Source organism: Mchenga conophoros, linkage group LG14 (assembly GCF_057382185.1).
Source record: "Mchenga conophoros isolate Kocher_MC1m ecotype Shallow Benthic linkage group LG14, M_conophoros_male_GT1.1, whole genome shotgun sequence".
NCBI classification, from domain to species: Eukaryota; Metazoa; Chordata; class Actinopteri; order Cichliformes; family Cichlidae; genus Mchenga; species Mchenga conophoros.
The window spans coordinates 4176251-4190768 of record NC_140539.1 but is presented as its reverse complement, the minus strand read 5'-3'; the positions used below and the strand labels follow the sequence as shown (position 1 = coordinate 4190768).

Here is a 14518-nt window from a genome sequence, read left to right as displayed (position 1 = left end):
AACAAACAAGAGAGACGGACTCACGACAGAAAAGCCGATCAGCTGATCATTAAGCAGTTTCATGATTGAAGTAGCAGCAAGAGAGGGAGAGAGAGAGAGGCAGTCGCTCCATATATCAGTTGTTAAGCTTAACGCAGGAATGCTTTACAAACATTCAGAGATGAACTTACACACTTGCTTTACTTCTCTCGGGGATAACTTTGTCGGAGATGAAATGCCAGGTTGCTAGCGAAACTCCAAATGCTATCCAGACCACCGACAGGTCCTGCATGCCACAGCCGCTCTATCATGTGATGCATACTGCTAACGTTCTGAGGTGAGTTACGGCGTGTTGCAAGTTTTGTGAGGTGCTTTCGTGATATTTAATGGATCGGATTACATTTTTTATTTTTCTCCGATATCCGATCCAGTAATTTAGGTCAGTATACCGATACGTAATATCGGATCCGTCCATCTCTAGTTTTCATTAAATATTTTTTTTTCTTGTTCACCACATTTCCTGACTGCTTTTGTGATCCACACCATTTTGCTTTCATTATTGAGGATGGCTTGGATATTTTTGTTAATATGTACAATCTGACTGTTAGATAAACTGATTGCATTCTATACAACTACATTTAAATTACATGTGGGGTTCTTTCTTTTTTTTTTCTCTCTTACAGACAAAATGATATGCCGGTGCACTTTCACTGCCCTGTCTGTAACATGACAGTCATACAGCGTGGGGATATGGCAAGTCAATTATTGTCATGTCAGCGTTCAGGACTGCTCCCCACTGAACTCTCCGTGGAGCCCCATCTCCCTCTCGATGTCTTCTCTCCAGCATCTAAACCATTTTCTGAATCTTTGGTAGAACATTCATGTGCTCTACCCTCTGTGCTAAATGAAACTGCGGCTTGTGGAAAGTCCATGAAAATGGAATTCCCTCACTGTGGTCTTAGTCTTCTTAAAAAAACCCTTCAAGGCTCACATGCTGAGGAGGCATTCAAACAGGTCAATAGATGTTTGCCTGGCCTGTCATCTGCAGTGTTTTTGTGTAGAGGGACTTCTTCCTCTTTGTTTTTCAGTTTGCAGAGGACACGGAGCTCTTTTTAAAAGCATGTGCTGACGAGCAGAGACTACAGGTCAATGCGATGTTTGACATTTAATAAACAGACGAAGGCATTGGCTGTTTGTTTGTGTTTTTTATTTGTTGTTGTGGGGTTTTTTTTTTTTTTTTTGCAGTGTACAGAATTCTAATTAAGCTTATTATAAAATGTTGTTCACTTGTTTTATGTCCATACTTATGGTAAAAAAAAAATTAGTGTAAAGGTAACAGCATTGTTTATACTTGTAACTTCAAAGTAAAAAGCTTACAGTTGCTATTAACAGTAATGTATTATCCTGTAATCAATCATATTTTTATACATTTTACGAATTAACCCTCTGGGCTCTATCCTGGCCATTTGTGGCCACTTCACTTGTTTTTTTTTTTTTACTACACTACAGTGGACCAAAAGAATGACACAGGTTTGATCTTAAGGATCTAATAGTTGTGTGTGTTTGTGCATGACATTGCAACGCAAATATGTATTTGCAAGATAGACTGGAATAAATTATGATGCATCAAATATTACACAGGCTGCAGTGAATTTTTGTTGATACAGACTATTTGAGCTTTGAGTTTCCCAGTCAAACTTAGCTTTGACCGCAAGCTAACACTGTTAGTCTTCTATATATTTCATAACAAGACACCATAGCCAAAATATTAACAAAATATATATTAATAAAAGATTCAAAGCTGCAACACATACTGTTAGTAAATGTGCACCTTTACGCAGGTGCAGAAAGTGCTGCTGCAGTAAGTAAGCCAAACAGCTTCCAGATCACTTATTTTTCTGGAAAGATGGCAAGAAGGGCATCACTGCTCATTTCTACAATCTCCCAGATCTTGGAATCAAATGCCTTTGGCCCATGAAAACCACGTCACAGTAGTAGGAGTCCACTAAAACCTACAAATGAAGAGTGATCCTGGAAGAAATAGGGCGCACACTAGTGACCTCAACAATTGCAAGACAGCATTGTCCCCGATGCTTATATGAAATTTATATAATATTTTTATATTTTCATGGACCGGCCTTTAAGGTGTTGCAGATAAATACAACAAAATAAAATGATACAAACAAAGACAAAAATGATGGTATTTTGTAAATACAACAATAAACGTGAATTCGGCTGTGTAATTGTGTAACTTTATGAGCAGCGTCCTTCTGAAATGCGCACTTCTTGTGTTTTTTTTTTATTCATTTTTAGACAGAGATGAGATCATCTGCAAACTCTACAGAGGCCCAGAGTTACTGTTAATATCAAAAATATAATGCTGTCCTTTGAGATTTTAACATAAGACTGTGAGTATAATGGATCTAAACTGTTTAAATCTTCAGAGCCCTCTACAGCCTGGTAACATGGAAACTTTAAAAACAGCAGGTTTTAGTAGTGTAGTCTAATTTGTTCTTTTCATTTAATAATAGAGTCCATATTATATCAACAGCTACATTCACCCTGGAGAGAAACTAGTGAGGGAGACCATCAGGACCAAGCTGGGTTTCCTGGGTCCAGAGGTTTGGAGAAACTTCTTGCCTTTTTTTCATCACAGCTGTCCTGCGCCAGAAGTTCTGTTGACCCGCTGAGAGAGGCTTCATTTACAAAACAACAGGAACACTGAAGCTCATCGCATTGATCAAGCAGGACTCTTCACTAGCAGCTCCCTCACAGGGAAATCTTCAGCACTCCTCCGTAGGCCCGCCCCAGGAGATGGATAAACCCAGCATTTCATGAACACTGTGTAATGTTATAAATACTCAGATACTCCCCAGAGGCTCCAGACTTTTACATAAAGATATTATATTCTGTGTAATGTTATAAATACTCAGATACTCCCCAGAGGCTCCAGACTTTTACATAAAGATATTATATTTAGTCCTGTAGAAAGTTATACATTTAAAAATATATGATCCTCTCTGGTTACTCTGGTATGAATAACTCTGAATTACTTTATGGTAAATAACACACTATCTGCAAAAAACTGAAAGAATTCCAGATGACAAGTTTGTAGTTAAACATACAAGTGACGACCTTTGACCTTCATCAGGTTTTATTTAATTGTGTTAGAGAAAATCTCATATGCTCTTCATGCAGCTGAGTACATCAAGTGTTTAAAACGGAAGCTGTGCAGGTCTGAGATCAGCAGCTTTGTGAAACACCAAACTGAGGTCGTGTTAATGCTGATATATGTGACACAGTTACAGGTGTGATTAATCCTTTTGTTTTTTTTGTCTTTAACTTTATCAATAAAACAGCTGCAGCTTTCACTACAGCACATGTGGTACTTTAACCTTTGTACTGTTTTCATCAGTTCATTTTGCAGTTCACACGTGAACATGTTGGATGATCTGTCTGCTGTCACTGGGTGGTGCTGAGGTCTGAATCTGAGGGCAGCTCCTGTAATCACAAAGAGAACAGAACCATCAAACTCAAATATAAATTTTATCCCTCAAAATTGAAATAAAGCTGATTCTTCTGTCCTCACACACTCAGGATCTGAAGTTATTCTCTTACATTTTTTTCAGTATTACAGTACACTACAGTACTTTAATCCATAGTTCCTGATTAATGAGGAGTTACTGAAGTACAAGCTTTTAAAAATGGTGTTACTGTCTTTACAGATGTGGCAAGAGACTGAAAACATGTTGTTTGCACATATTTAATATTCAGCTCTGCACAGGAGCTGCAGCAGGGTGCAGCCTGTTGCTTTTACAGTATAATACTTGTAATAAAAGTACAGGAACAGTAATTAGTGACTGAGTAGCCCGGGACGTTTCTCTTGATTTCTTTAGTAAATTCATTTACCTGCACAGATTAGCTAAACGAACCCTGACAGCCGAGTGCTCATTTTAGCTAGCTAAGGTCTCAGGAGCTAGCTAAGGACGGTAGTTACTGAGTAGCTTACAAACACATTTAACTTACCGAAAAAGTGCAGCGGGGCCTCGGGTCCTTCTGTCGGGTAGTCCAGTTTACTGAGGAACACCTCAGGCTGTCAGGTTAAAACACTCGGTCGTGTTTTCGTAGCGTAAACGCTGGCCCTCCTCTCAGAGCCTACGCTCTATCTGCTATTCCCGGACAGAGATACGCAAGTTTCTCCGTGACTGCAGCTGCCAGTCAAAGCTGTTATGATGACGTTTCACCCCCAATTTAACATCACCGCGGTAGAAATTAGAATCAAACTTATGGGAGAGGAGACCCCTTGGACATAAATCAGCGTGATGAGAATTATTGACAACAAAAGAAAGAATCTTTGGAAAAAAAATTATCTGAGGAGAATAAATTTATTTTAGTCTGACCCCAGCCACATGGAAGAGGCGGGGTTTATGACCTATACTGCAGCCAGACACCAGGGGGCGATAGAGACGTTTTGGCTTCATTTTGGCTGTAACCAATGACTGTCATTGGCTGTAACCCGATAACAAAGACACAGTCACGCCCATGCAGGAAATGGGTGTGTTTGTTTAAATCTCAGAGCAAGTTACAGCCAGCTGAATTGCTTAGACTTCTTGTGAGCAGGCAGTTTGCTGTGAAACTGAGGCAGGAACAATGTGCCTTCTGCTGGTCTTGGGTCTTGCTATAGCTGTTGCTTATTTTTACCGTGAGATTGTAGTGAAAGGAAAGAGGTGCACAAGCAAAGCAAAGCTACATGGGAAAACTGTGATTGTGACTGGTAAGTAAAGGCTGTGTTTTGTGGCCACTGTGTTGCACTATGTTTCTTTGATGAGCAGAATAAAAGCTTTTTCACCTGCAGGCAGCAACACGGGTATTGGGAAGACCACAGCCCTAGATCTGGCTAAAAGAGGAGCTCGGGTGATTCTGGCCTGTCGCAGCAAGCAGCGAGGAGAGGCTGCACTTGAAGAAATCAAGAGGGTGACTAGATATTTAACCAAGCAAAAGACCCATGTCTGTCCTAAATAACCTGCAATGTTATCTAGTATGTACATTATTGATAGGTTTGTAGCTTAAACCTATTCGCTGGAACGTTCAAGACAATTCAGCTGCACAACAAAGCAAGACACGAGTTGGCAAAGTTCTTTATGTTTCTCGTGCACGGGAGAGAACTGGACAAACGCTTGACCCCAGTTTCTCTCGTCCGTTAGGTTACATGAATATACATAGGTTCATTAACATATGACGTATACATACACACAAAGAGTACCTTGTCTGTGCGTTGTGTAAGTAAGTGTGTGTGTGTGTGTGTGTGTGTGTGTGTGTGTGTGTGTGTGTGTGTGTGTGGGGGGGTCAGACTGTGACCCCATAAACGACTTCCCTAAACCTACTGGTCTGGAAGTCCAGCAGTTCATCTAAACAAAAGGCACTTATACTTAAACAGATATACGTGTGTTTGCAACACTCTGGAGAGGAGTAAACGCACCCCCCTCTTCATGCTACACAGAGTTGTTACAGACCTCCTAGGATGAGACATTCTTTCAATCTACAAATGGTTATATACTTCTAAGCATATATAAATATATATTTCTAAGCATAAATGACAATCCAACAATACAAATCTAACAATTATTGTACAGGTTATACCAGGCTCATTCATGACAGTAGATGGACATTGTAAAATAGTTATGTGATCAATGAGTTTTTCATGTTTTCTGCAGGACAGCGGGAACAACCAGGTGGTGTTCATGCAGCTAGATCTGGGGAGTCTAAAGTCTGTTCGCAGTTTTGCTGAAAACTTCCTCAAATCTGAACCCCGACTGGACATCCTCATCAATAATGCAGGTTTGGCTGTCCATTGCAACTTCATGTCATATGAACAGAGAACTGTGTCAGTGTCTGTCGTCATTGGTTATTATATTTATATTATTATAAATATATTTATCTCTAGAGTATAAAGGATTTTATACATTTAATGGATAACATGGTGAGCTTTGGAAAGCGATTAAAATGTTTTCCAGTCACTTTAGCACACTACGTAAAGAATACAGAGAAAGAAGGCTACACAGTTATTACACAACATCCATCCCAGTTCACAGAACTACTTCATATGTCAACTTTGCAAGGTTATGATCCTCGTGCTGCCAATTTTGAACATTCAGGGTTGCAATGAAATACAGAAAGAAGTCAGTCAGTTCTGATACACTTAAACGTGCACTTCTAGAGAATCAGGATTCTGTTGACTATTCCTGTGGCCTGAACTTATCTGACTTACCTAACTATCTACTCTACTGTGATCAGATGTTTAAAAGTCTTGCTTGTTTAGATCTTAACACATCTTGAAACAAGATAAAAGTTTTCTCCATGTTTTGTCCAGGTGTGCAAATGCAGGGTCGCACAGCGGACGGACTGGGCCTGATGTTTGGTGTCAATCACATTGGTCACTTCCTGTTAACGAATCTGCTGCTGGAACAGCTGAAGGCGTGTGGACCAAGTAGGGTGGTCAACGTGTCATCTATGGCACATTACTTTGGAAAAATTGATTTTGACTGCCTTAACACTCACAAAGCTCTTGGACTGGGGACCTCATTCATGGAGGTCCTTCAGTACTATTCTGATAGCAAGTTGTGCAATTACCTCTTCACCCATGAGCTGGCCAAGAGACTGAAGGGTACCAATGTCACCTGCTACAGCCTCCATCCAGGTCAGTGGGCATGGCACCAATATTCCCCATCAGTTCATGCAAACAAACACCGAATTAATGTATAGTACACACACTCGGTATACACTTTAAGTTCTGATCCTACATGATTTAGAAACTGAAGCAGATCTAACCAGCTTTCCCTTCAAGTTAAAGTTGTTCTTCTATTTTTGCAGGAGCCATCAACTCTGAACTGGCCAGGAATATAAACTCGACTTTGCAATTATTCCTGAAGCCCCTCACTGCTTATTTTTTCAAGAACACAGAGCAGGGATGCCAGACCACCCTGCACTGTGCCCTCCAGGAGGGGATTGAACCGTTCAGCGGACGTTTCTTCTCCAACTGCACAGTGAAAGAAGTTTCTGACAAAGCTAAGGATGATGCAGCATCAAAGAAGCTCTGGGAGCTCAGCGAGAGACTATGTGGCCTTGCATAAAAATAGTTAATAGTGTGAAGTTTTCACTGTTTCTGTGATACTTATAGATGAAGTCTTTGCCTGATTTTGTTTCTCAACCAAACAAAAGCCAGAATGACTGGACTGATTTTCAGTAAACATAATTGACTTGTTTTTACAGTAATGATCAGATGTTCACATCGGTAATTATTCTGTGCACTGAGTGCATAAGATGTATACACTTAGATAAGGCTTTGTAATAAACCAGAGTGACTGGTTTATTTTTGCACCACAGTAAACAATCTTCAATCTCAGCAAGTCCAGACTGTCTCGAAGTCACTAAAAAAAAGCAGGTTTCAAATAACTAGTTTGGTTAGCTGAATGATCCTGGTTTCACTGGTTGAGTAGGTGGAGTAGCAGAGTGGTGTTGTCATGACAGGTTTTACATAATAAACATCTACATGTGACTACAGCAAGTTTTTGAATTTTTATTGCATTAGTATACAGCTAATAATCAGTTTATTCAAACGTTTACTCTTTCAGAAGACTAACTGGAAGCTTGAGCTGCTACGTTGTTTCTAATCTCAAATCTCCACCTTTATTTTGAATTGTCTGAAGACAAAAACAAAGAACACCTGTGTCCAATATCCCTTCTCTCCTTTTTCATTTTTAATCCCCTGTATCGTTAAAAACAAACCAGCTCAAAACATTAAAAATTCAGGTAAACAAAACTGTTTCATGGTTTGCTAATTACAGTCACAGACACTTTTTCCCACACGTGGAAACAGCACGTGGGGTATGTGACGGCACGACACAACAACGAACAGAGGAAAAAACGGCTCAAATACACAGAGGGATAACGAGGGAATGAGACACAGGAGGAAAAAACAGGAAGCAAAACTAAATACACTGAACACAGATCAAGGAATGTCAAAATAAAACATGAGCCTGGAGTCATCTATGTGACAGTATTATATCATACTTGTAGCACCACTTACTAATCATCTTTCACTCTACATGAAATTTTATTTGGTGGTTCCACGTATGATATATATACATCACTGTGACATATGGGTAGAGGGTATTCTCCATCACCACCTAGTGGGCATAGGAGGCATTCAGTAGTAAAAGGACGCAACACCCAATCAGATTATGGAGCAAATGGTAAATGGACTGGTTCATACATAGCACTTTTCTACTCTGAGCACTTGAAGTGAAGTGAAGATGATTGAACACAACTTACCTCATTCACCCATTCATACGGGCACTTTTTCTGTAGGTTTTTTTGGTCACTAGAATTTGGAGTGTTGTTGTCATGATTATACTGTATCATGGTTTAAGCATTTCAGCCACTGTAAGTGCTGAACAAGTCATGACACATATGTACAGCCAGTGGGTCTACCCTCATCACACGTCTGAGTACGTGGCTCTTGTATGAATGATAATCTTTCAATCAAGGTATCAATTTAGGAAACTGAGCTAAGGATGTTTTTAAATGACACTGCACATAAAACAACGCAGGGTGCATGCTTACACTGTTATTCATACTTTCTACTTACTCTCATCCTCCTCACCAGGAGGACGAGGTCACAAATTCAACAAAAACAGGTCCTTAGTTCAGTTCAAGAGTGCAGACCTTCCAAAGTGTTTTTCTTATGGTATGACAACAGTGAGTATGAGAACAACTGAGAAGAACATAGAAACACACAGTTCATGAGAAATGTGAACCACTAACCTATAATAAAATATTCAAATATAAATATGGAGAGAGAAGGAATTGTATCAACTGGTATCAATGATCATTTTAAAAGGTACTGAAAGGTGTCGGGAAAGGTCGAGGGATTAAGCATATTTTCCCTGAAAAGCCTTTAGCTAAACCAAAATGCTGCAGCAAGAATGCTGACAGGGATTAGACAGAGAGATATTCCTCTTTTATTGGCTATATTCCTATATTCTTCTTCATTGGCTCCCTGTTAAATCCAGAATTGAATTTAAAATTCTTCTCCTCAAACACAAGGAGAAGGTCTTGAATATTCAGGCTCCATGTTATCTTAATGACCTTATAGTACCATATGACCCCATTAGAGCACTTCACTCTCAGACTGCAGGCTGACTTGTGGTTCCTAGAGTATTTAAAAGTAGAATGGGAGGCAGAGCCTTCAGCTTTCAGGCCCTTCTTCTGCAGAACCAGCTTCCTGGTTGGATTTGGGAAACAGACACCCTCTCCGTCTTTCCTTTTTGATCAAACATATAGTTAGGACTACACTCAAAAAAATAACTCTTTAAATGAACATAAAAAAATCATGGAAAGAATTTCCACGTGATTAAATTGCTTTATTTTAGCATTATGCAATTCTGTTACTCCAACTTAATGCACTCAAGTTGGACCAACTTAATTAAAGATTGATGAATCAACGTATTTACTGCATTTTGATCCAATATATTTTAATAGTGTTGATCCAACTTAAAGAGTTTTGTTCTTTAAGTTGGATCAATTCAACTCAATTGAATTGATCCAACTTAAACCTACTCAATTCAGTAGGTTTTCTCCAACTAATTTACTAAATTTGGTCCCAGCTTAAGTTAATTGAGTTGAACCAACTCATACAAATTAAGTTATTCCAACACAAGTCTTTAATGCTAATAGAAAGCAATTTAATCACGTGGAAATTCTTTCCATGATTATTTTAAGTTAATTTAAAGAGTAATTTTTTGGAGCATTTAACAAAGTCTAGAGCCTGGTTAACATACATTTCACTATTACATCTAAAAGGTAAATAAAAATTTGTCATACACATCTTTTTGTTTTCTCCAATTTATTGAATTTATAGCAAATTTCACATAATGTATAAAGAATACATGAAATGCAAGTACAAGTTACATAACAGAAAAAAAAGTAGTGGACAAAGTGGAAAGTTAACCTGTTAAAACAATTTTTTAACAACAATGAATGGCTGAATCAGGTGATTTTCCGATGACCAATACAACTACTTTGAAGGTCAACAGATGCACTTTCAAAAAAGAAAATATCTGCAATTATTTTAGGTTCATGGTCCAGATACATGGTGTAGCTGTTGTAATGGAAACATTTCTCAACGAGAAAATAGTCTTTTGAGAACCTGTACTTTGTGTGCTGTTGGATAGTTTGTGTGCATCTAATTCCATAAGAATCTTCTGCAGGACCTCAAAGGTGTACCTGAGTTCCAGAGGGTAGCTCAGGTTCAGTGAATAGACCAGACCAAGCAACATTGTCACTGCAAAAACTACACTGCCCAACTCACCCATCACTTCCACCCCCTCAAGAACAATCACAACATCCTGAGGGTCATCGCCAGGCTCCGCACCCTCTGACCGAATGACACAGATTCCAAAGACTGTCTCTGCTATGGCAGTGGCGATGCTTTTTATCAACTTCCTGTGACAATAAAACAAACAAAAAAAAGATAATGATTTCTCACTAATGTCCATTGCAAACAGTTTTAAAAGTAAATATCTGTTTTACATTAATGTAAAATACCTAAAAGCTTTACTCATTCAAGCCTTATAATAATGTAAATGTAATCAAAAATGACTGCCCGATATTTTTCCTGACTCAAGAGAAGTTCATTCAATACCTCAACAATGTCCTGTCTTTCAAAATCTTGAGTTGTGATAGGGGTGACTGTGGCACAGGAGGTAGAGCAAGTTGTCTACTGGTTTAATCCCTGTCTTCTCTAATCTGATACTAAAACTATCAATGGGTAACATACTGAACCCCAAGTTGCTCCTGATACATCCATTGAAGTGTAAATGTTACATAAAAATCTTGTATGAATGTGTGTATGAATGAGGTTATTATAATGATATTATAATAATGATAGTATAAAACACTCAAGAATGGTGTGTGTAGTATCCAGTGAGAAACTTAAAGCTCTTACTTTTCCTATTTTAAAAGGTATTTTTTACAGCCACCGGTAATTTATAGGAAAACCCCATCCCCTGAAACTTTTTGTATGTAGTTCAAGCTTATCTTTGATCATCTCCTTAGTTAAGGATACAGGCAAGTTAACATACCAGGTAATCCTTCACCAGCTTCTCAGGATCTTCATTCAGGTACATGCAAAGACCTTTGGTGATGTATTCTCTTCTGATTTCAACAGCATCAGTCTTTATACACAGAGGGGGGAAAAAAACAAATATATAGGGAAATCCATCTCAACGACCTAGCAGTGGGATTAAAGAACTATTAGTTGAATTACCAGGAATTTGTGAGAAATACAGAGGCTATTGTTTTACAGTCTTAATCTTTTCAAATAGTATTTATGCATTTTAGACAAGTCTGTCATTTTAATATTGTTTTGTAAATTGTGTATTAATTTAATCATGCCATACCCCCAATTCAAGAAAGTTTAGATGATGTGTACATAAAATCAGAATGCAATGTTTTCTTGGTCTCAAAAGTATATGTCACTTACAAATGAATATATTACATTTTTAACATGGGAATGTGATAATTTTTAAGAAAAATATTAGCTCACTATGAATTTGATGAACTGGCCTGCCAGCTCTCCAGACCTTTCACCACCTGATAAGATTAAACATTTATTATCTTTACAGGAGGGAACTGCAAGTCTCCAAGTTTATTAAGTAGAAAAATATTTAATTTCAAAAAAATTAAAAAACAGGAAAACATATCTGTTCATGTTTTGTCTTTCCTCCTCAGTGTACTAAAAACACATAAATTGTTAAATAAACCACTGTCCATCAGTTGCAACTTACAAACTTACAAATTTCAACAACCCACACGTAAAATGTAAATTTATCACAACAGTCTCTGTGGTAGAGCCAAACTAGCTTATGTGCAGAGGTTAAGTTATAAACAATATCTATATTTGGAGTAGCTAAGTCTTTCATATTAGGCTATCATGCTAGCATGACATTGTGCTATATTCTTGCACTAACGTGTTAGCTAGCTAGAATGGCATAAACAAACAGATATTTAAAAAAACAAACAAAAAAAAACAAATGTGAATAAATAGAACTGAAAAGAATCGACAAACTAATGATACCTTTGTGCAAAAAGTATTTTCATCAAGATGGATGAAGATAGATTCACTCTTACCTTTCCAAGATGACCGCGAAGCAAACCATGTGCTTTCCTGCCTCTTGTTGTTTAGAATCTCACATGATCTTGTGATATCGTGAGTCTTTAAGGCAGCTAACCACTCTTGTTAGATTTTATCATGTCATATCAACAAGAATAAATTTAAGAGGCGCTAAGTTGGTAAATTTCATGTAGATCTTATATGATTTTATTACGTTCACCTTAGAAACATAAATTCATTGTGTTCAAATTACATGTTAGAGTCTTGTAAATGCAATAACCACCAAATTTCACTTTTTTGAGTGTAGATCAGGTGACCTTGAGTCCTCCCTTAATTATGCTTAAAAAGGCTATGCAGCTGGAGGCTTCACATGATGCACTGAGTGTTTCTTTTTCACTCACCATGTGTTTATAAACCACTCTGCATTCAACCAGTAGTTATTATTAATCACTGGCTCTCTTCCACAGTATGTCTTCATCCTGTCTTCCTCACCTGGTCGGGGCAGATAACCACCCCTCCTTCAGCCTGGTCTGAATTGAACTGAATAGATGATCTGCTGTGGCAGCATCTAAAGGGAGCAGCTGGAAGAAGAAGAAGAAGAAGAAGAAGAAGGGGAGGAAGAAGAAAAACACCAAAAACATGGAAGGGACTTCTTCTCTTTCAGCAAGTCCTCTTGGGGTCCTCTGCTTCCATCACACCAAATGCTTAGCAATCCAGTTCTAAAATCTGAATCTTTTCTGTAGTTCTACCTCTTTGTGGTCTTTCATTTTCTCCTGCCTGCAGCTCCACCTTCAACATCCTTTGTACATCCAATAACCCTCGTCTGCACATCTCCAAACCATCTCAGCCATGCTTCTCTAACTTACCTCCCAATGATTTATTCATTTCAAATCTCATCTATCCTGGTCACTCCCAGTTAAAATCTTCAGTTTCAGCATTCTGTCTTTTTGTCAGTGCTCCAAACCATACATAATTGCAGGTCTCATTATGCTCTTCTAAACCTTCCCTTTCACATTTGCTGTTATCTTTCTTCCCAAATCCCCACTAACACTTGTCTCCACCTTAATGACTTGTGATGTTCTATTAAGGTCATTCTATCTGAGGTCACTGTGGACCGTCTGCTCAACCATCTCAGATTTCCCTAAAAGTTTTACGACAACATGTCATAAAAAACTGCATGCCAACAGTGAAGTGATTTTAAAATGGTATAAAAGTACAACAGTCAGCATGTCATGCATGTATGGAACACTTATAATAAACTGTATATTAATAAAGTACCAATTAATTCATTAATAAATAATAATTTACTTCTCAGGAGCTTTAAAGCAAAACTCCAACATGTTATAGGATGTTATTGTTGTTGGGCAGTATTTAGGAGTGGACTTAGCTTAAGGCTAATCAGTGGACCAAAGGTTATGGCAAATGTTCAGATCACACCCTTACTTTTACTGCTACCCAGTTATTCACCTAACCATATAAAAAACAAGTCTAACTTGATTTTAGTCTGGGTGACCTGACAACTACGGAGCCCCGCAAGGGACATGGGAGAAAAAAAATTACGATGAACTTTTGCGAGATCTCGCAAAACAAACTCGGGATCTTGCAAAGCTTTTGAGAGATTTCGCAAAAGTTGAATTCCAACAATGGCGGCAGCTACTTAGTTGTAATATTACTCTTTCTGGGTCACAAAATAAACTTTTAAGATATTTTGAGGTGTGAATGTAGTTGTGTAAACGTCAAATATCTGCTCGGTTTACAAGACATCACATATTTCTGACACCCACCATCTCGAAGCTAACGGGAGGTCGAGACCTACTACAGTTTGTTTTGCGAGATCTCGTTTACATGATGGATGACAGGTTTCAAAGTAAAACAAAAGTCACTGTGTGAGCACAGCTTTTTTTCTCTGTGGCGAATACACTGCTGTGTCACTGTGACTACTCTACATGCTAATGAGGGATGGTTTCACACAAAGGCGACCTTCTGCTCCTACGTTAATGAGCAGAGTGCAGTGCCATAGCAAAAGAGTGTTGTTTAGTATGAACGTTCCTTTTTAGAGTCAGATAAACCAAACCGCTTTTTAAGAGCTATCAAGATTATAATATGTCAGTTAAAATACAGATTCATGAAATCCCATTTTCCTTTACTGACTGACACAACCATGTCTTTTAAAAAAACATTTTAAGTACTTAAATGTTACACCCCGGCCTAGGCAACCGGGGTGCAACGTAGAAAAGCAAAGATAAGGAAAATAAAACTACGAAGAAAAACACTAAGGCTCTCCACCAAAATCCCAAAAAGTGTCTCAAAAACGAATTTATTTACATCAAAACACAAAACGTCAAACTATTTACAACGGGGGGAAGA

At 38.2% G+C, this 14518-nt stretch overlaps 1 protein-coding gene and 1 long non-coding RNA gene across 2 annotated transcripts; one reads left to right on the top strand and one right to left on the bottom strand.

Moving 5' to 3' along the window:
- Positions 1-3115: 3115 nt before the first annotated feature.
- LOC146559106 (uncharacterized) lies at positions 3116-4132 on the bottom strand. The gene is made up of 2 exons (XR_014888359.1): positions 4006-4132; positions 3116-3480 (listed from the first exon to the last, which is right to left on the bottom strand). It is a non-coding gene; the product is annotated as an uncharacterized LOC146559106 (long non-coding RNA).
- A 399-nt stretch (positions 4133-4531) lies between these two features.
- On the top strand, positions 4532-7762 carry LOC146559105 (dehydrogenase/reductase SDR family member 13-like). The gene is made up of 5 exons (XM_085244795.1): positions 4532-4753; positions 4835-4953; positions 5694-5817; positions 6350-6676; positions 6850-7762. Exons 1-5 carry the CDS (start codon positions 4630-4632, stop codon positions 7107-7109), a joined length of 954 nt encoding a protein of 317 aa, XP_085100921.1. The 5' UTR covers positions 4532-4629; the 3' UTR covers positions 7110-7762.
- Positions 7763-14518: the final 6756 nt, after the last annotated feature.

What these genes read in the sequence shown, in the direction of transcription:
- LOC146559105 (XM_085244795.1), top strand. Translation starts at nt 4,630, where the DNA reads ATGTGCCTTCTGCTGGTCTTGGGTCTTGCTATAGCTGTTGCTTATTTT. An exon ending in CATCCTCATCAATAATGCAG is followed by an intron (nt 5,818 to 6,349) that starts GTTTGGCTGTCC and finishes TGTTTTGTCCAG; the next exon opens with GTGTGCAAATGCAGGGTCGC. An exon ending in CTGCTACAGCCTCCATCCAG is followed by an intron (nt 6,677 to 6,849) that starts GTCAGTGGGCAT and finishes CTATTTTTGCAG; the next exon opens with GAGCCATCAACTCTGAACTG.